This window comes from Falco rusticolus, chromosome 3, assembly GCF_015220075.1.
Source record: "Falco rusticolus isolate bFalRus1 chromosome 3, bFalRus1.pri, whole genome shotgun sequence".
Lineage (NCBI taxonomy): Eukaryota > Metazoa > Chordata > Aves > Falconiformes > Falconidae > Falco > Falco rusticolus.
The window spans coordinates 105,551,618-105,572,122 of NC_051189.1; the positions used below are offsets into that span (position 1 = coordinate 105,551,618).

The 20,505-nt window shown below is 41.1% G+C and overlaps 1 protein-coding gene across 4 annotated transcripts; it reads left to right on the forward strand.

Moving 5' to 3' along the window:
• The first annotated feature begins 11 nt into the window (after positions 1-11).
• CEP104 (centrosomal protein 104) lies at positions 12-19,548 on the forward strand. 4 transcript variants are annotated; one of them, XM_037380795.1, is made up of 22 exons: positions 12-57; positions 771-935; positions 1,481-1,654; positions 1,972-2,110; positions 2,789-2,854; positions 3,245-3,321; positions 3,484-3,652; positions 3,872-4,030; positions 4,723-4,971; positions 5,859-6,062; positions 6,594-6,761; positions 7,411-7,584; positions 9,144-9,320; positions 9,638-9,844; positions 10,287-10,406; positions 11,011-11,047; positions 11,544-11,625; positions 12,229-12,337; positions 12,647-12,785; positions 13,235-13,302; positions 14,764-14,854; positions 17,895-19,548. In XM_037380795.1, exons 2-22 carry the CDS (start codon positions 823-825, stop codon positions 17,999-18,001), a joined length of 2,829 nt encoding a protein of 942 aa, XP_037236692.1. In that variant the 5' UTR covers positions 12-57; positions 771-822; the 3' UTR covers positions 18,002-19,548. The 4 variants fall into 4 exon arrangements, with proteins under 4 accessions (XP_037236692.1, XP_037236694.1, XP_037236693.1 ...); XM_037380797.1 differs by having other exon boundaries at positions 10,287-10,400; XM_037380796.1 differs by lacking the exon at positions 12-57 and adding an exon at positions 141-432.
• Positions 19,549-20,505: the final 957 nt, after the last annotated feature.

Consider the following 20,505-nt stretch of genomic DNA (forward strand, 5'->3'; position numbering starts at 1 on the left):
CGCATGCGCGGCGGCGGGCGGCGTTGCCATGGGACCCGGCGGCGGGGCCGCAGTGAGGCAAGTGGGGCTCGGCCCGGTCGCTCCCTCTCTCCTCTCCTCTCCTCTCCCCTCCGGCCGGGCGAGTCGCCTCCGGGGCCCGGTCAGGCCGCCGCTGGGCTCTGGGCCGCCGTGCAGGCCGGCTTTATCCGTGGCCCGGCCCGGCCGTGACCCCGAGCCAGCGCCGGGAGCCTCTGGGGCCTGCGGGCTGCCGCCGAGGCCTGCTGCCGCCTCCCACGGCCAGGCGGCCGGGGCAGGACCGGGGGGCTGTCGGCAAAGGCTGAAATTAATCCTATAATATCCCTGCGGCAGCGTGGGGAGCGGGGGTCTTTGGTGCTTGTCCCGCCGGTCGTTGACCCCATCCTGTGCTGTCCCCGTGTGCGCGGCTGTTAAAAGGTGCTAAACCGACCCTGTTCTTCACTGTGCTTTTCCATTGGCTTAAGCACAGAGGGTGGTACGGGTTTCTCCTGTGCTTGTTTTGGAACTTGTGGTTTCAAGCTCCATCTTGGATTAGCAAATTTAATTGAGTTTATTGGCAAACTGCTATACAAGTTAGCTAAACTCTTCTTTCAGTAAGTAGTAATAAAACACTCCGCATACGAATGTGGTGCGGTTTACAATGCCAATATTCATTAAAGGAAATTTAGGTTTGTAGTCATTATCTACTGACCGATGGACCGCAGGATTTAGTCCTTTAACTCTAGTGTTTCAATGTTCTTTTCTTGTCCTTCCAGGGATTATCTTAAGCTTGAAACATCAACGCTTTGACTAGCTTACTTCTGCAGCATGCCACACAAGATCGGTTTTGTAGTTGTTAGTTCGTCAGGAGAGGAAGATGGCTTCAGCGCAAAAGAGCTGATGGTTCATGCACCAACAGTGAATGGATGGCGATCACCCAGGTACTGCAAGTGGGAGGAATGTGCCTAGTTCTGAAGCACTGACTTGCAAATGAGTGGGAGACATACCATGCATGGTCACAGTAGTTTACAGCATCCCTGACCAAACCAGTTATAAAACCAAAAAAGTTACTTTAATCCCATGGAACCCTTGTCCTGGGGGGGGGGGGGGGGGAGGGGAAGCATTTTGTTCCGCATTTTGTTCCGCACCTAAAAGCATCACATTGCATTTAAATCAAGTCCTTTAAAAGACAAAAAGGGAACAGGTTTTGCTTTTCTCCGTCTTGGAGTTTGCAGCTGCTTTGGCTTAGTGTTAAAAATCTGGTCCTCTCAGCACATCCTCTAGGTACGTATGGGACACTTTAACATACACATACATGCGATAATGTGAAAAGAGTTTCTACTTTACTCTTTGGTTTCTTGTTACGAATATTTGTAACACTGACTTAAATTGTAATAACTTTGGAAAGTTTCATAATTAGATGTTACTCAAATTAGAAGTGAAGTCGTCTTTAAAAAGATGATTCAGAAATTGTGTGTGTTTTCAGACTCTGTCAGTATCCACAGGAAATTATTCTGCAGTTGGTGGAGAGATGTCGAATACGAAAGCTGCAGTTGCTTGCTCACCAGTACATGATTTCAAGCAAGATTGAGTTCTACATCAGTGAAAGCTTGCCTGAATACTTTGCTCCTTATCAGTCAGAGAGGTTTCACAGACTAGGGTAAGTCAAAAAGCTCTAAATGATTTTATTACCTTAATCAGAAAGGCTTCAGGAGGACATAATACTCATTATGCTTTGCCTGCGATGTTGATACGCTGTGCTGGAAGCAGTAAAGAGATTCCATACGTGCTTAGATCTGTAATGAAGACGTAGGTGTAAGAAGCGTGATACAGATGAACAATCTTGCCAGATGACAGCACGCATTGTTTCAGTTATGAGGCAGTTTAAAATCGTACTGAAGCACAAACCTGAGGAGCAGAAATACAGCTGTGTATTTGTGTGTTTCCTCTGCTTACTTGTTATGTTTTCTTTCTCAGTTATGTCCCTCTCTCAGACAACGAAAAGACCAATTTCAAAGCACGAGAGTTAAAATCTGTGTATATGGATGCAGTTGGCCAGTACCTGAAGCTGATTTTCCATAAAAATTATGTCAATAAATACAATGTATATGGTCAGGTAAGCTGAGTTAAGAGTCCTTACTTGCTAAGCTAGATGATGTTTCAGTAGTACAGAACAGGCATAGAAATCTGCTCCTTTGGTTTGTAGAAGCTAAAAATGTGGGTTGAAAGCTCCTGCAGTTATTTTTGGTTTCTCTTAAAACAAAAAATACCAATGAGAGGTTATAAGTGACCTGGAATCATGACCAAGTGTATGCAACTTATTCAGAACGAATGAGTCAAGTGCACTTTCCATTACTGCCTTTCATTCTGAGTTTTTGACGGCAAAGGAGACTGTGCTGAAGACAAAGTACTTCCTCTGAGAATAGCTCTGTAGTCGCTACAAAGTCACACTTAGTCTTTAGAATCTGATGTGGCATTAGGTGAAAGTGTTGTACAGCCAGCCAGATAGATACTTGATTTTTCTTTGCCTCAGTTCTGCAGTGACGCTTTTCACTTCCATCCCAGACTGGAAAAGGGAACAACTGAGGACTGTACAATGTGGTCTGTAGATCTGGTAATAAATTTTTAATGAAGCATGAAGCACGTTTAGCACTTAGTGCTTTTCTTTGCTTCCATACCACCCTGGAGACCACAGGTCCTATTTTTGTTGTTCCATTTGTTTTGTTTCAGTTTCAATAGGATATGGAAAAAGTAATGACCTTATGCATTTATGTTTTCTTTAAATCTATCCCAGGTTGCCCTAGTAGCTATAAACATTATTGGAGATCCAGCAGACTACAGTAATGACAGCAATAATACTGTAAGTGCAAAGCATCCCTTCTCTTTACTGTTGCTACACATATTTAGTTACAGGGTTCTTGGGGTAATGGAATACATCTTTCTTCTGCTAGTTTTGTGCTGTAGCAGAGCTGCCATGTGTTGATTTTTATGGGTTTGTTTAAATGTTATCTTGAAGGAAGAAAGAAGGCTCAAAAATTGAACCTAATATGCAGGTACAAAAATGAAAACAATCCATTTGAACATTTGCATTTTCAGCCTCTCCAAATTCTCTTGTTTCAGTATACCCCAAAACATAAGTATTGTAAGTTGCGTAGCTTATGTTGGTTGTGGCAAGTCAGAATTTCTGTCCTGAACATGCACTCGATATTGATTAATTAAGATGGTTTTGTGTTTTTTTCCCCTTACAAAGTCTTCCAGAGAGAAGCTGATAGACCATTACTTAGGAATTAAATCAGATGATCCTGCGTTAGATGGAACTTACCTCAGGTAAGGATGTTCTTCTGCATACACCCTGGCAAAACGTTTACTCGGTCAAAAGTAGTTTTCAACTTCTATACATTGTTAGTTCCCTGCTAGTGAAAAGAGAAGACGTACGCACAGCCTGGTTTATTTTGGATTTGCTGAAAGTTACTCATTTTATATCTTCAGGAAACCTGACTCCATTTCGCCTCTGGACGATTTGGCTTTTGACATGTACCAGGATCCAGAAGTTGCTCAGATCATACGTAGACTGGATGAGAAGAAGCGCGAAGCTGTCCATCATGAATACTATGATTATGCCAAGAAACTCAAGCAAGCTATTGCAGACTTGCAAAAGGTGTTGTTGAAAGACTGTTTATCTCTGAATCCGAACGGTATTCCAGTGGTCCACCAGGGACCCTAGTGTTCATGTGGAATCATAATGATTTCCAGTGTAGTTTCAAAATAGTAATTTTAAAGTCAGATAGCTTGATTTAAAAACTCGGCTGGAAATACTGAAATATATACGTATGTACAGTAATATGATTTCAAGCTAGTTTGTTATACCATCTTCTAGGTAGGGGAACTACTTGGACGGTATGAAGTAGAGAAGCGTTACGCTGTAGAGAAAGAGGATTATGATCTTGCTAAAAAGAGGAAACAGCAAATGGAAGCATACCGCCTGAAGGTGTATCAGCAGCTGGAGCTCCACGATCTTCTGGACGCCAAGCTGATGGTGGGTGCTGTTATTCCTAATTCATGAGGCATTATCGTGTGGGTATTGTAAGTAGAAATGGCAGAACAACCAAAACAAATTCAAAGAAGAATAATTGTTATGCAAGTATTTTATGACAATCATACATACATGAATTTTAAGTTCTCTGTTTGGATTGTGGATTTCCCTAACCAAAGGCTTGCATGTGGCACTTTGTGAACATGCCTAGTTCTCCATAAATGACATTACATTAAACTTTTAAGGTCTCAAGCAAATGACATTAGAATCCTGAATGTTTTGGGTAATTTCAGGGCTACCCAATGCAGATTAATAAGATACTTTCTCATATTTTGACAGGGTATAGCAGGCGTATACTGGCCTCAAGGTTAACCATACAGAATTAATGCGATAAGATGCATGTGTGCATACATGCATGCGTGCATATATATATATATAAATATATATATATATAGTTTTATCCTGTTCCCAGAATAGGAAGCTTTATAGTCTCTCCACACACGCATCCACACAGAATTACTTTCTGATTGTTTCGTAAAGCTGCATCCAGTGGAAATGGTTGAACATCTGTGAGTGAGGCCTGATACTTACTTGAACGCACCAGAACCTTGTTGATCATCAGAGTTATAACTGTAGTAACTCTGATTTTCATATATTGTTAGCCTTGGTTTACAAAATCTCCTTCCTTCTCTCAGATTCAGAAACCATCTGAATTGTCTTTGGAACCTACGGTTTTTACTGACAGTCCTCAGCGCACAAAAAGTACAAATTCACCTCCTTGTGAGCACACAGAACCACAAAAAGGAGAGCTGCGGAAAGCAGAGCCTTTGCTGGAAAAGAGGTCACCAGATCCCACCTCTGCTGAGCCCATTATTCCCCATCAATCCCCTCCTCCTCCTGTGACTCATCCCACAACCTCTGGGGGAGCGTTTCCCAAAGAAAGTGTGAGTAGTGTACTTCTCTTGCTGTGGAAATCTATTGGAACAAATGATCTTGTATTTGATCTTCCAAAACAAGGCCTTTTGCGGATAGTCTCACAGCTTCTGTAGTATCTGAAATTGACTGTATTGCTGAGCAGTGCCCATCTAATAATTGGCATTGGTCTTTCATGAATGTCTTTGGAAGCTTTTAGAGACATTCATTGAGATGGAGGCAAAAAGGGATTATACCCGATTTATATATAGGTGAATGGGAGCAAATAGACTGATTAAATGACTCAGCGGGGGTCACACAGCCAATATAGTGGAAGCTGAATTCTGCTTGCTCTGTTAATGGCTTCATAAATCTCCTTCTTGAAGATCACGTTGGATGAATCTACAGCAGCAAGAGAATTTGTTGGAATGTGGTTGTAGAACAAAAGTCTTGGTGTCATGTCTAAAGAGAGGAAGTAATTGATGTATCTAGCTTGACCTCTAGGTTTTGCTGCTCCGGCTTTTGGCAAAGTTAAAGAAGGCTTGTGTTGACTCTGCTAGTAGTAGTATTCTCTCCTAACTGTACGTTGACTTAAAATTATTTAACAAATAAAGGTTCATTACTTGCTTGCTTCTGATCAATGGGTGATTTCTTCTGTAGATGCATGCACTTCCACAAAAGGCATCTTGTGTGGGTTTTATGGTATTCTATAGACAAGGAATAAATTTTATTCACAGGTGCTGATTCTGTTTCTTCATAATGCTATTATAGGAACTTCAATATCTGTCCTTAATTGTAAAAGTGACACTGTTTTAGTGGGGGAAGCAATGTATTGAGGTGAATCCAGGTAGTGAAGAATGATGAAAGAACTTAAAATCTGCTGTTCTAGAAATTACTTAGATGTGATCTTCTGTGTTAGGTTGAATTTTTGCCTTATGATGAGAGACCTCTTCCAGCTGCCTGCAAACAGTCTGATGAAGCAATTGCATACCTTGAGCCAGAGGTGACTGAAGAGTATATCAGCGATACTCCAAGGAGTGGCATTACTGGGGAACCAGAAACCTTAACTGAGAAGGCACTGAGGGAGGCCAGCCCCGCTATTGAAGTTTTTGGAGAAGCTTTGGTAAAGACCAGCAAAATAACACATAGATTATTTGTGATCTGTGTGGAGTTATTTGATATGCGCTTATCTACAAGGACCTACTGATATGTTTTCTACATGTTCAGACCTGCTGCTTAAAAATCTGACTTTAAAATTTGACCTTGGATATATGGGTGCCTGTTTTCAATGTTGACATGATGCTGCAGCTTTTATGATTGATTACTTGATGAGCTATTAAGCAGGTAGTATCCAGTAGACTGTTTTTGAGTATGAACCCTGCCACAATACCCATAACTTGCCACTGTCTTTTGTAGGGAGAGAAGCCATTACTTTGCCTGAAATGGTTCCTATACCCTGAGCTGTTAATCCATTTTTCTCATAATTTTTCAAAAATAAGTACTGTTAATAAGAGCCACGTTCCTGTAGGAAACACCTGGGGATTTCATGCTTAAGTTCATATGTTTGTTTGAGGCTGTTTCTAGATATAAATGTTGAATAAATATTGAAATATCAGTATTGACCTTTTAAGAGATAATCTCGCTCTGTGTTCAGGTTTCAGGAGCATATTCCAAAACTTGGTCGTATCGAGAAGATGCGTTACTAGCAGTATATAAGAAGCTGATGGAAATGTCGGTAAACACTCCAAAGGATGATTTAAAAAACATGCTGAGGGCTGCCATTTTTCTTGTAAGGAGAGCCATCGAAGACATAGTGTCTTCCGTAAGTTGTGATATGTTTGATAAGGAACGCAGCCAAAATTGTAGAACCACATGATTAAGATACTTCGAACAAATAGTTTGCAAAACAACTGTGGAGTAAATTTTAAAACAAAAACAAACAAACAAAAAAAAACCAAAACAAAAAAACCCACAACTGGAATGTCAGCTTTTAGTTAGGCTCAAGGACTGAGCAATGTCTGGCATTCAGCAGTGTGGAAAATACTGTCCTGGGCTGAGTAATGAGCTTGAGAAACAGCTGCTGATGCAGTAAATGTGTAGTGTGGTTGAGATTATTTTTTTTCAAGTTGAAATACAGCAAGGAAGTAACTTCTAGTTTCCAGCTTGAGAGTACAGTTAGCCTAAGGGGACTTGGGCTTCAAATAAGCGTTAAACAAGAAGAAAAGAAAAAAAAAAAAATCAAGAACTGTGTTACTCTTTATAAAATACCAGTTCTGAAGCCTTTCACCTAAGCCCTCGCAACATGTTTGCTGGAAAAGAGATATCTGAAGTAGCTTCTACTAAGAATGCTACCGTAATTCTAGATTCCTGTTGCTGCTGTTCTTTAGAACTACAGAAGAGATTTCACAATATTGTCTGAAAACAGAGATCTGTGTGATATTTGTGTTGTTTCTTTTTTCTTTTTAACTTAGGTTTTTCAAGCTGCCCTGAAACTTCTAAAAATGATCATTACCCAATATATACCAAAACATAAACTGGGAAAACTAGAAACTTCTCATTGTGTGGAAAAAACGCTTCCTAATTTGCTTTCTAGGACGGGAGACTCTTCTTTACGCCTTCGCCTCATGGCTTCTAACTTTATTCAAGTAGGTGTTTTTCTTCAAATTACCATTTTATTTCCATGAAGAATGTCACAGAGCTTACAGGTGGGTAATAGCTAATCAGATTCCACTTGGAGACCAGGGTTTGCTGCTGTAAAGGATTACACCTTATACGGAAGGCGAAGTGGTAGAACCAAATTAGTATCTTTGCAGTGTTTTTTCTAGTCCTGTATTGTCACCTCTGTTGTGGGGGGACAGTGTGGGGAAAAAACCTGCTGCTGCAGATGCAAGGAGCGTGTGACTCTTGTGTTCTTTGCTGCAAGTAGTCTACAGAGATGAGAGCAAGAAAGTACCACACAGTCTGAGCAGTACGTTGTAATTTGATTCCATTTTTGACAGTCAACTTCTGAAAGTCAACTTGACAAAAGCATAGAAAAGATGCCCGTTTTAAAAGACACAGTCCGTTCCTTGCTTAATGCTGACAAAGAGCAGCTGTGAATAGCTGCTAGAGAATTACAGTCTCTTTTTCTAGCGGAATTTAGAAGAAAGAACAGGAGTTCTGTGTGAAAATGTGCTAGTTCAGTCCCAGGAGTGGAGTGAGTTACTGGCTCTGGGTTATTTATCCGTGCTTGCATCTGCACATGGAGGGAAAAGACTTTCTTTCACTGTAGATGTAACTAAAATTTTAGCAGCGTTATTGTGTGGTGTGGTGTGCCGCTGGAACCCAAACGTCATGGGTTTGCTTTATTACTACTACTTGATTTGTTTGCAATAGATTCTGTAATTGAATGAGAAAGCAAATGAGAAAATGGTTACTAAGGTATTTCTGTAGACAGGGCATGGCCTGGAGAGAAGGAAAATGTGTTTATGTTGTATGGCTGCTGATAGATGACATGCTGCCTGAATAAGCAGTTCTCAAGGGAAGGTGCCCCATCTTTCTAGAAATAAGTATGTCCAACAGAGAGCAGCCATTGTGGTGACAGCTGCATCTGGCCCTCGGGAAGAGGGACTGCAGGACACCATCATCTGCTGGAGCATCTGTCAGCTGACAGGAACTGGGAGGAAGGAGGGCTTTGGGTTATTAAACATACTGCTACCCGCAAAGAAATAAACACTGAGCTTTGAATAACAGCAGATTTTAGCCCTTAAGGTTCTTTGCAAAATAGAAGGAGAAATTATAAGATGGCATGTGTCTTCTGAAGCACTCTTGGAATCCATCTTGATGTGATGTCAAGACTTTGCATCCTTTGTGGCACTTCTCCCTCCTCTGCATGTAGTGCAGTGTCAGATGGAGTTACAACATTTTTCTTACAGTCCAGTTCTAGAACTCATCTGAGAACGTCTAAGATTTTTATTGATTTCTCAATAGCTTTCTCTCTGATGCCAAAAGCAAGACCAAACATCTGTATAATCTTCTCTTTAAAGTGTTTGCACTTCTGGCTGTGAAAGTAACGAATAAGCAGCTATTATAAGCTTCTTATGGAAGGCTTATTTCATTTTACTGAACTTGTTATAGGTAACTTAGAATAACTCTACTTTGCAAAGACAGTTAATTTTCCTCATTTAATGTTCCTACACGCAACTGACTCCCTGTATGTTTATAGGAAATGGCACTGTGCAGTGAAGTTAAACCTCTTCAGATTGTTCCAGTTCATCTGGTTCAACCATTAAAACCAAACTCCCCAAGACGTCTGGCAATGAGTCAAGCGGAGTTAGTGGAATACCTCTTGAAAGAAATGGGAACTGAAAACTCGGGGTTTACCATCACCAACGTCATGAAGGTAGGAGTCTGAGTTCACAACACGTCAAGTTTTTTCTGTTACTGTTTTATTGGGGTTCGTCTGTTTTGGAGTGCTTGGTGAGTTGCTGAAGAGAATTTGAGCCCCGCTTGGAGGGTGGCAGCACACAAGCTTGTGAGGAAGCAACTTGCCAATATGGGGAAAAAACAATCACTGGGTCAAGAAGTGTTTGCAAAAACCTGTCTGTATGAAGGTTTTTCCCACTGCAGTGAAATAATTGTCTTAGATGAATAAACAAGTCCTTAAAAACATGTGGGAAAAGAGACATATTATTTTTTTATGATTATTATTATTTTCAGTTTGCAACAGGCGCTTTGGAGCACAGAGTTTATGAAGTTCGCGATGCAGCATTGCGGATTATCTTTGATATGTACAGGAAGCACAAGGCTGCTGTACTGGAATATCTTCCTCCAGATGATGCAAGCATTCGCAAGACTGTTCTCTATAAAACACTCTTTGATGGATTCACTAAAATAGATGGTAAAATTTCTGAAGCTGAAATCAGGGTACGTAGTAAGACTGAAGAACATACACAGTTGCATTGCATTCAGCTGGTCAATATACTTATTTCATAGCTATATTAGACATTGAGTGACGCACATAGCAGAATATCATAAAGTGTGTTATTAACATTACTTAGTGTAAAAAAGCTGGTGTTCAGTTTATTATATATGCTGCTTCTTAGGAATAAAGCCTACAGAGATGGTATTTCTGAAATAAGACACAATCATTTTGGAAAATACACATATACTATTTTATGCTGGCTAGCCTTGGAAGCAGTAAGCACAGAAGAAATGCTATGTGTTTCTTTCAAGTAGTACAGAAGAATTTGGGGAGAGGGAGGTGTTACTGTAACAGACTGACCATTTAACTGAGCAGGATGTTTCTTGTACTCCATTGACCATTTGTTCTATGCTGATGTGTTTTATTGAAAGTATTTCTTGACAGGCACAGAGAAAGGCAGCAACAGAAAAAGCAGAGAAACAGAAGAAGGAAGAAATAAAAGTTCTGCAAGATCAGCTGGCAGCTTTAAAGGAGACAAAAGCAGAAGTTCAAGCTGGAGTTTGGGTTTGATTTTTTTTTTTTAATTCTTTTTTCCATGGGTTTCATAGGCTTAGACAACTAACGTTACTATTGTCTCATTATAAACAAAAAAAACAAAAAAAAGATAAGTTCTCTGAAATACACTAACTGCCTTTCCTCCTCAGCAGTCTGGTTTAAAATCTGAGGCGTTGTTTTTCCTTACATAGTATAAAATTTGGATTCTTTTTTATAACAGCTTTGTCTGTCGGATGGTAAATTTGAGAGTGTTTCTACAACTCTTAAGTGTTTCTGTACCAGCTAGAGAATAGGAATTCTACTGAGCATGTCAGGGCCTTCTAGTAGCATGCTGTGCTGCACTTCCATTAAGTTTTATATCTGAACCTCAGAAAAGTAGTCAGCTACCTCAGTGCCAGGGTGTAGGACTGATTTTTCCATCCTCAGAGATTGCTGCCTCGCTACCCAAGAGGTTTGCTGTAGGACCAGAAGCACAAACATTGTAATGCATGGATTCTGCTTCTAAGCTTTTAATTCCAGAGAAAAATCAGAATATTATCTGCTCTTTCTTTCTCCCTGGCAAGCAATCACAGTCATTAAGCAAATTTCTGACTTAAATGTCTTTTTTTGATAGGAGAAAGAATGTGATTTTCAGAAGCCAAAGAATCAAGGTAGGTAATTTCAAATAGTATCAAGAAAAATAGAGACATTTCAAGATGTCTGTGAAATAGTGTAAGATGCTTAAATAGATTATTGAATTATCTTGGTTAAAAACATGCCAGAACACTTTGGAGTGGTTGAGCCTCAACCTGCTGTAGAGGTAACAATGTTCATGAAAGAAAATTTACCATCAACTAACTAGTTAATTTCTAATAAGAAATTAGCATGGCTTGGCCTGAAACCATTTTAGATTTCTCCCCAACCTGAGGTAGATCATCTACTACATATAAAAATAATCAGTTAAATATTTTATTGTAATAGATCACTGAAGTACTTGTGTCCCAGTTGCTTACGGGTATGTTGGCTTTCAGCGCTTGTTTACCAATATGGCAGTGGTGTGCTTCTGTTAGCGTTCTTTGCTGTTGAGATCCAAAGAAGCAGTATTGTTAGGCGTGCAAAAGAACTGATTAAAATGTGATCTTAGTTTTAATAGCTCTCTTTTTACAGGTTACCAGGTAAATGAAAGCCCACAGCCTGCAGCAGCAGAGATTGCAGATGATCATTCCTCTGGTGCAAATTACGTGGCTAAGTAAGTTAGAAGAGCAGCTTCTAATCACCTTAAGCACTTTATATAACCTGCAAGCTAATAACAGTAATAACGTTCTTCCAGTTGATCAAAGCTCATACCTACAGCATTGAAACAATGAAAAAAAAAAAATCTCTTCTAACAGATCTGGAGTTATCACCAACTAGATGTTGATTTCTTTAAGTTCTTGGATAGTGTGACCTTGAACTTGTTTTCTGAGTAGTTGCTTGTGGGATAAGAAATTGCCACAAATGTTCAACTGCCAGTGTAAAATAAGGCAAAGATACAGTGTAGTTTCATGGTTATTGTAGGATAAGGGCATAGAGAAGCCATTTCAAAATTCTGGAGCCATGAAAGCCAGTTTCAGTGAGCTGTTCTCAGTGTTTTTGTGGAATTATGTTTTTCTATGCGAACATATGCTTTATAGCTGTCTTTACGGTAAATTACATAATGGTATCTGTACATGCCCCAACTGAAGGTCAGTGCTATGTAAGGGAAATAAGGCATGCCAAGATTTTAGCTATTTTTCAGAGTACTTCCTGACAGAAGACATGAGGTTCATTTCTCTCTCTGATGTTATTGATGTTTGTATTTTTTTTTTCCTAGCATGTGTGTGTTTTGTGGTGAAAGGGACAAATCCTTTACAGAGGAAAGATTGGATCTCCATTACTGGAAACACTGCCCTATGTTAACCAGATGTGAGCACTGCAAGCAGGTTAGGCATAAACTTTCTAGAGCTACTACAAGACATTAACTGTTGTTATTCTGGTTTTAAGGTGCTAGAAAACATTCAGTGCTAAGGTAGATTAATTCTGAACACAACTGTGTGATCTTGGATAGTGCTTTTCGAAAAGAGCAGCATTATAAATTGTATTAATAATTAGACTAAAATTTCATTTTCCCTCTCTCATTTTGGAAAGTGAGATGTAATTTCCAAAAAATGACTTAAGCATTTTTTAAAATGCTATCCTTATTTGCTCAGTACAGGTGCAAATCTTCTTGGGTGCCTCTTGCTTTATTGCAGGTGGTGGAAATAGCAGGCCTGACAGAGCACTTGTTGACTGACTGCGATAAAAAGGACAGCTTTAGGAAATGTCCGCGGTGCGCTGAGGCCCTTCCAAAAGACGAGTTGCCCAAACATATTAAGAGCAAGACTTGCAATTGTGAGTAGTTTCCAACAGAGAAGTTGAACTTAAAGGTCCAGTCAGTCAGACTTTCAAATACTGCGTATCTTTGGCAAGTCAGACTGCTTTTGTGTAGGTACTGCACTGTGGATTTTGAAATTTAAGTAAATCCTCAGGAGGGAAGGCTTTTGGGATAAGCGCCTGAGTTTTCCAGTACTTGAAATGTTTTGCTTCTATAAATGTATGTGGGGAGGCTGAGTGAGGAGAACAAAAAGCTTGTACCACAACCTTGCAGATTAAGCCCTTTTGATTTTGTGTTTTGATGTAGATGATTAAACACAGGTCTTCTCTGATGGCATTTAATGACAGAGTAGGAGCTGTTTTAGCCATGGGATAGTTTTATGCTCTTTGTTCTGCAAGTTGTCCTCTTGTATTTGAAATTAACCTGTTTTACAGTAATTCTTATGCTATTTTTCTAATCACTTCAGCTGCCAAACCAGAGGACGTGGCAAACCATTGCCCGTTGTGCCATGACAACTTTCCCCCAGGAGAGGAGGTAAGGCTGCCTTCCAGGTGGGTCTGATGCTGCTGTGTCACTGGGGCTGAATTAGTGGCCTGTCCTGACACTGGCTTATACCCAACACCTGAAGAACTTGCCTGGATTATTGCCAGGGTCCCTAATGGCCACCTCATGCTCTGGGGTCTTCTGCCCATAAAGGTGTATATGGGAACCACGAGGCTACAGGCTGTTCAGTGCAGGTCTTTCTCCTCCTGCATAGGCAGCTATACACCTTACAGCTTTCCAAATTCCCAACTACTGCTAGAATCTGTGAGTTCATTTGTCAGCCCTAGTGTTTGGAGTGACGTCACGCAGCTTAAAACCCTGCAGCGGGACTGAGCACATCCAAGAGGGCAGCCAGGATTGAGGTGCTGTGGGTTTGGGTGTAAGAAAAAATGGACATGAAGAAAGTAAGCAAGAACTGCTCTAGTTGTCTACAGAGTTGAGATGGCCTCTCTCTAATTTCTACCTGCTCTTCCCTGTAACTGCCTAATGCTATGAAATCGCTGACATGCCAGCTCCAAAATATGCTTTCAGCAGTTGAAAATATGTATTAGTATTATATAAAAAGTGATCTGTTCAGAAAATATGTAACATACCTGTTTCAGTATTTTCTATTAATCCAACGCTATATTATAAGAAGTTAGGTGTATGATTTTTGGCAAAAGACTATCCAGGAGGCAGCCAGCAACTCTATACTGCATATTAGATCCAGTTAAATGTCAATGGCTGATACACAATCTTTGTAATTTTCTTCCTTGCAATGGGCCTGTTGAGTAGTGCTTCTGATCCCAAAACCAAGCTTCTTCCAAATCCTTTGCTTTGCCCATCATGAGGAGCTCAGAAAATACTGTGACCAAGTCTGAAATGTTTGTTGAGAAATGTGTGTTGTTTGGATTTGGGTTTTTTCTTGCTTCTGCCCAAACTATTCTTGTAGGTAAGGGACTTCACTTAGCCTCTAGTTTGAAGAGGCCATCCTGTTTTCTTGTAACAGTAGCTCCTATACCTTCAGGTTGCTGAATGCTTTAATTATTGTCATAACCTTGTAGTTATATCCAGGCTTTTTCAGTTTAAAATATGTATAGATGAAAGATTTTTCCATGTTATTTGTACACTGTTTTTTCCTGATTTGAACTCAGGTGTCAATTAAGAAGATTTAAAAAACAAGACAAATGACACTTGCTTTTAATTTCTAGGATCTGTCGGGGGGGCGGGGGGGGTGGGGTTATTGTGATGTACCTTTTAAGTTATATTAAAAACAAGGATATATTGATTTGCTTCAGTTGTAAGTCATAAGGTGCTCGTGCTTTTATGAGTGAGCAGATTGAAATGCTATTGCCATAAAGTCTGTATACAACTCTCATTTTCCCAATGTTTTAAAAAGATGTATAATGACCAGATAAAAGAGTGACTAACTTTGCTGGTATTGTAGTATCACTTCTTTTTAATTGACTTTAGGCCTGGAAATCTCACTTAATCGGCAACAATGGCTGTAAAATGAATCAGCGGAGGTTTTCCACAATGAGTAGAACTCTTCTGCTGCAGCCAGGTAAGATAATATTTTATGATCATAATGACTATACTTTTTACTGTGTGGCCTTTGCTTGAGAAAAGTATTTCGTCCTTTAGAGTAAGCTGGCTCTTAACTACTTGTTCAACACCTTTTTTGCATTTGTGTAACCTAACTGATATTTCTTATGCTGATATTTTGGGGAGCAAATTCCCAAAATCATTCAGTAACAATAATTTCAAAACAAGAGCGTCAGTTCAGTTGATTGGGGAGACTGGTGTATTTGATAATTTGATCAGTTCAGGCTTTTTTTTTTCCCTGCATAATAGCGTGATCATGAATAGCACAATCAGCAGCAATACTAAATAGTTAACGTTCTGGAAAGCTCCTGAACGCTGACACACAGAACTGAGTGCCTGATTTAGCTTCTAATGTCCAATCAGTGGATGCTAATCTAATCCTAATTACAAGATGAATTGAATAGTTAGTGCTGTGTACTGCTTTTCCTTTTCAATTCAGACCCAGGAGCTAGGCAGAATTTATGATGGTGCAGCTTCTTCACCAACAAAAGAGAAATTGATGCTGATGTCAGGTGGTTTATTTTTTTAACAGTTGTCTTTGTTTATGAAGCACATGCCAAATCCTTTTATTTCCTGAGCACACAAGTTAAACAGGCTATTTTCGCTGCCTGCAGCACCAAAACTCTTTTGGCCAGTAACCCCAAAACCTTTCCTCCTTCAGACATTTTTCCAGAGTTCTTTAGTTCACTGCATGTTCAGGTTGTTGCTAGAGTTAACTTCCTCTGCCCCATACTTGCTTTGCTCATACCTGCTGTCGTGGTTTAACCCTAACTGGTAATTAAGTACCACAGAGCCACTCACTCACTCCCTGCTCACTCACTCCCCACTCACTCAGAGAAGTGGGAAGGAGAATTGGAAAGGAATGTAAAACTCAGGGGTTGAGGTAAGAACAATTTCATAAGTAAAGCAAAAGCCGCGCACGCAAGCACAGCAGAAAAAGGGATTCATTCCCCACTCCCCACGGGCAGGCGGGTGTTCAGCCATCCCCAGGAGAGCAGGGCTCCATCACGTGTACCTGTTACTCAGGAAGACAAATGCCATAATGCCTGATATCCCCCCCTTCCTTCTTCTTCTCCCAGTTTATATATTCAGCATGACGCCATATGGTATGGAATAGCCCTTTGGCTAGTTCAGGTCACCTGTCCTGGCTGTGTCCCCTCTCCATGTCCTGTCTCCTGTCCTGTGCCCCCCCAGCCCTCTCGCTGCCAGGGCCCAAGGAACTGAAAAGTCCTTGACTTAGTATAAGCATCACCCAGCAACAACTACAAACATCAGTGTCCTATCAACATTGTTCTTACACCAAATCCAAAATGTAGCACTGCACCAGCTACTAAGAAAAAAAATAACTCTGTCCCAGCTGAAACCAGGACAGTATCCACCCCTTACTGCATACCACTTACGTCATGCCACGCTTTCCAATGCAACCTCATTAACCCCCATCACCCTTCCTGTCCTTTGATATAATACACAGATAGCATTCCACTGGTCTGTGGACCACCCCTGTAAAAAAGTCTATAAAATGTCTACAAAAATGTCCATTGAGTTCATTTAGTCCATGAACATGACCTCTTATGGTGCTCACTCAGGAGAAGAGAGGTTGTGTGTTGTATGGGGTTATCAGGCATCAAAGCCAGCTCAGGTGGGGTCACTGCTGCACTTGCACTGCTTCTTGTAAGGCCTGTCCTCCAACGGTTCAGGTGGTTCCTGCTGTAGTAATTCCTATCACATGAAACTCAAATCATGGATTACAACAATTTAAAGGTATATCCATTACAGTCTCCACCCCTGGTCCCTTCAGACCAGCCCGTAGGGTTTAACGTTGCAATGAACTCCCCCTTGCCCCTGCTCTGGCTTGGACTTATCCACAGACTGCGGTCCCTTACAGGGGACTCCAAGTGGAGCCTCAGCTACGAGCCACAGTCTCTCCAGGGGTATCCCTGCTGCGGCATAGGCGCGTCCACAGCCACAGTCGCTTCGAGGTGCACCTGTTCCAGCATGGCCTTATCCATGGGCCATCACCGTAGACCTGCTCCAGTGTGGCCTTACCCACAGCCACAGTCCCTTCAGAAGTAAATCAGCTCCAGCGTGGCCTTATCCCCGGCCGCAGTCCCTCCAGGGATGTACCTGCTCTGTCGTGGGCTTATCCATGACCACGCATTTTGAGGTGCACCAGCATGACCTCACGCACAGCCACTGATGCTTCAAGGTGTACCTACTGCAGCACGGACTTATCCACAGCCACAGATGCTTTGAGGCATACCTTCTCCAGCGTGGACTTGTCCTTGGGCCACAGTCCCTTCAGAGGTACCTGCTGCGGCACAGACATAACCACAGCCACAGCCACTCAAGATTTACCTGCTTGGGCATGGGCTTATTCCCAGCCACAGGCGCTTTGGGGTGTCCTGCTCCCACACAGACTCGGCCACAGGTCCTTTGGCTCGAGTTCACAGTGGAGTTCCAGCCTGCCCAGTACAGCAGCGCAGAAACAGCAGCGATGCCCTGGCCGTCTGCCAGCCCACACACGTGGCCATGGCTGTTGCCAAAATGTTCCCACACGCCTGCGTTTCACAACTACTCCAAGTTCCTGGAAAGTACTGTTGAATTGTCCCTTTCAGCTGTCAGAAGTGAATGATGTTCAATGGTTTCCAGTCTTGAACTGGACCTACAATCATGTCTGTCTGCAGCTTTGCTGTTTCTATTTGCTAACGAGAATGCTAGTTAGTTTGCTGCTGCTTAGAATTTGGACACATAGAAGGAGCTTAAATCCTTTCTGGGTACAGCTAAAGCTCCAGAGCAATTTCCTAGAGATAGGAAAGAAACCCTGAGCCTTTAGTTCTACCGCTCCTGGTATGAGACACACCTCAGGCTGGATACCAGCCAACTTTTAATTCCTCGGGTCAGCCGTTCGGACTTCATATAACTTGAGAATCAAAATGGTAGATAAAATTCAAGACGGACTAGATGTGCTTGCAATAACGATCTGTATTTTCTTTTCACAGGGAAAACAGGTGGCCAGTATTTAAGGAAGTCGAGTCCTTCAGGAGCAAAAGCTCAACGCCCCTCTATAGAAAGCAAGATCCCAACTCCAAGAGGGGGGCCCAAATAAAAGCACTGGCAAAACATATTCAAAGCCATGACAGGACAAGTATTTATTCCATCATCTTAGTAACTGGGCCTACAGTTGTCAATAGTAATTTTAAAAGTATGGGCAACTCGTATCATCTTTTTCGTTTGATGACATGGGGCTGTTTGTCAGCCTTGAGCAGTGCTCGCCTAGTCTGGCAACTGCAGAATGTAACTTCTGTGTTAGCTGTCTGTGCAGCACTGTGGTTTTCTAGATCGCTCACGTTAGAAACACGTTAGCAAATGAGGCTTGTTGCAGTCACGCAGGTTCCTTTGATGCAACGATGATGTGGGTATCTTCACAGTACCGTTGTTCACCTGCCATGACGTGCAGCTAGCCTAAGGCGAAATGAAAAATACATGCGTGTGTAGAAGGAAAGACATGTCAGTCTCTACAAAGTGCATATCTCAGTTATCTGAAAGACCTTTATGATCCTGTATAGATGAACTCTTGAGCCAATTAATGGGTAAAATAGAATTCTGCTTTATAGAATTGTTTACTCATGTGTTTTCTAGAAAAAAAAAAAAAAAGAAAAATTGCAATGTAGATGAGGAAGGCTATGGTGTTTGTTTTTTCCACTGCAAATCCTACGGTGTAGATTTATTTGCTTCAGTTAGGACATATTTAGAAGTAGGGCCAGGAATTGGAAAGCTTTCTCAGGTGTCCGCTCCACAAGTACAATGCAGTCAGTCAAAGAATGATGCTGTTCTTTGGTGGTTAGCGTAGCCACTGTGCCGAGATCTCGTGTATTTTGATAGTAAGAAAGATACTATTTTTATGTTTACAACAGCTGTCTTTTTCTTCCATGTATTTGTCATGATAAACTTTGTCAGCTAAAATGGGACAAATTTATAGCTATTGTGAAAGCTTGCAAGTCCACTTGCGTGCTAGGCTCTAAAACTCTTGGTTCCTTCATCAGAAATGGGAAGCGTACACTCTTCTAAAACTGACTGCTATCCTTAAACACCTCAAATCAGCTGAAAGCTCTAGCTGACCCTGCAAAGAAAGGAATGGGATCAGGGTTGTTAGAAAATGTTTCTGCTCATTTTTAAAATGCTTAGAAACATTATTTTGACAGATAAATCTGCTCTCCTTTCTCGTATCAGAGAAATTAATTTTATGAGTTCAGGCATGTTAATAAGGTTGAAATTGATGTCTCATCCTTGGGTCTGTGAGGTGCTGGGAGCACAGCAAGACCTGCCTGGTGAGACGTGGCTTTGCTGCGGAAGCCTGGCCTGTACATCTATTTCAGTTTTAAGGGCAGCAGAGCAGTACCCGAAGCGCTACCGAACACCCAAGGATCGGCACCGAAAGCTCAAGGGCTGGTTGGATATTGCTGTAGGACGTGCTGTTACGTAGGAAGTACCATGAAACTGCTGTTCCGTGCTGCTCTCTCGCTGTACACCAAGTGCCTTATTAGTCCACTTGAGAAATGGATTAAGCGCAACTGCAAGAGTCCTGTTCGGTACGTGACAAGAGTATGTATTGATGAAGCTACTGTAAAAATTAAAAGTTATGCTTTAAAAATCTCACGGCTAATTCTGAAATATATCCCCAAGTAATGGCCTCTTAAAAAAAATCTTAGCGGGCCTCTGAAAAGCTTAATTAAATTTAGATCTTTTTTCCTGTTTTAGTGTACTGTGTCTCAGCTTGCTTCTAAATCCAGCTCTAATACAGAGTTTCTCTGTTAGATCTTGATTAAAATAAGCATCTGTAGACTACAGCATGTGACCATTTAATAGTTTCAATATTAATACAGAGCGTGCGAAGCTTTTGTACCCAAAGCAACAATCTTAATGTTTCTACTTGCAGCACTTGGGATAGAATTAATTGGTCCTAAATCTGTGTCCACCACAGGTATGAGACTGAGTGATTGTGCTAATACAAGTAGAAGTTTTGAGGGTTGGGTTTTTTGGCTACCACGGAGTGCATTTGTGGTGCTGTTTTGTATATACACCACTGGTTTTGTAATACGCGGTTTTTATAGTTTGTGTGCAGCCTGCCTACAAGCTTGTGAGTTTTGCAGGCAGATCAGTGTGCTTGTATTTTGAAAGTCTTTATAGAAACTGTTTCTTTAACCCTTCCTAATATATATATATCAACAAATATGCATATGTTAGGAATATACATACTATTAATAAATATGTATGTATGTTTATTGCTACTATAGTAATTCCTGTAACATGAAACTCAAATCACGTTATTTAGTGACACAGATTCCTATTTGAGAACCTGATATGCAAGCAAAATAATCATTGATTTTGCTCAGAGATTAGCATGCGCAATGGACTGTGGGCTCATCAGCTGCTGCCCAGAGTATTTTTTTCCTTTTGGACATAGAACTGTGAGCTTTCCATTGTGCAACTTTAATGAAAACCAAACAAACCACCCATGTGCAAAGGTCCTCCGTGTATTTTGTGTGGGCCAGTGTAGTATGTATATTGAACTGGTAAATGCAGCTCTCCATTGCTCCTCAACCAATGGCT

Coding starts and splice junctions, on each gene's coding strand:
- CEP104 (XM_037380795.1), top strand. CDS start 823: ATGCCACACAAGATCGGTTTTGTAGTTGTTAGTTCGTCAGGAGAGGAA. Junction 9,845..10,286: donor TTTCTGAAGCTGAAATCAGG/GTACGTAGTAAG, acceptor ATTTCTTGACAG/GCACAGAGAAAGGCAGCAAC. Junction 13,303..14,763: donor ACTTTCCCCCAGGAGAGGAG/GTAAGGCTGCCT, acceptor AATTGACTTTAG/GCCTGGAAATCTCACTTAAT.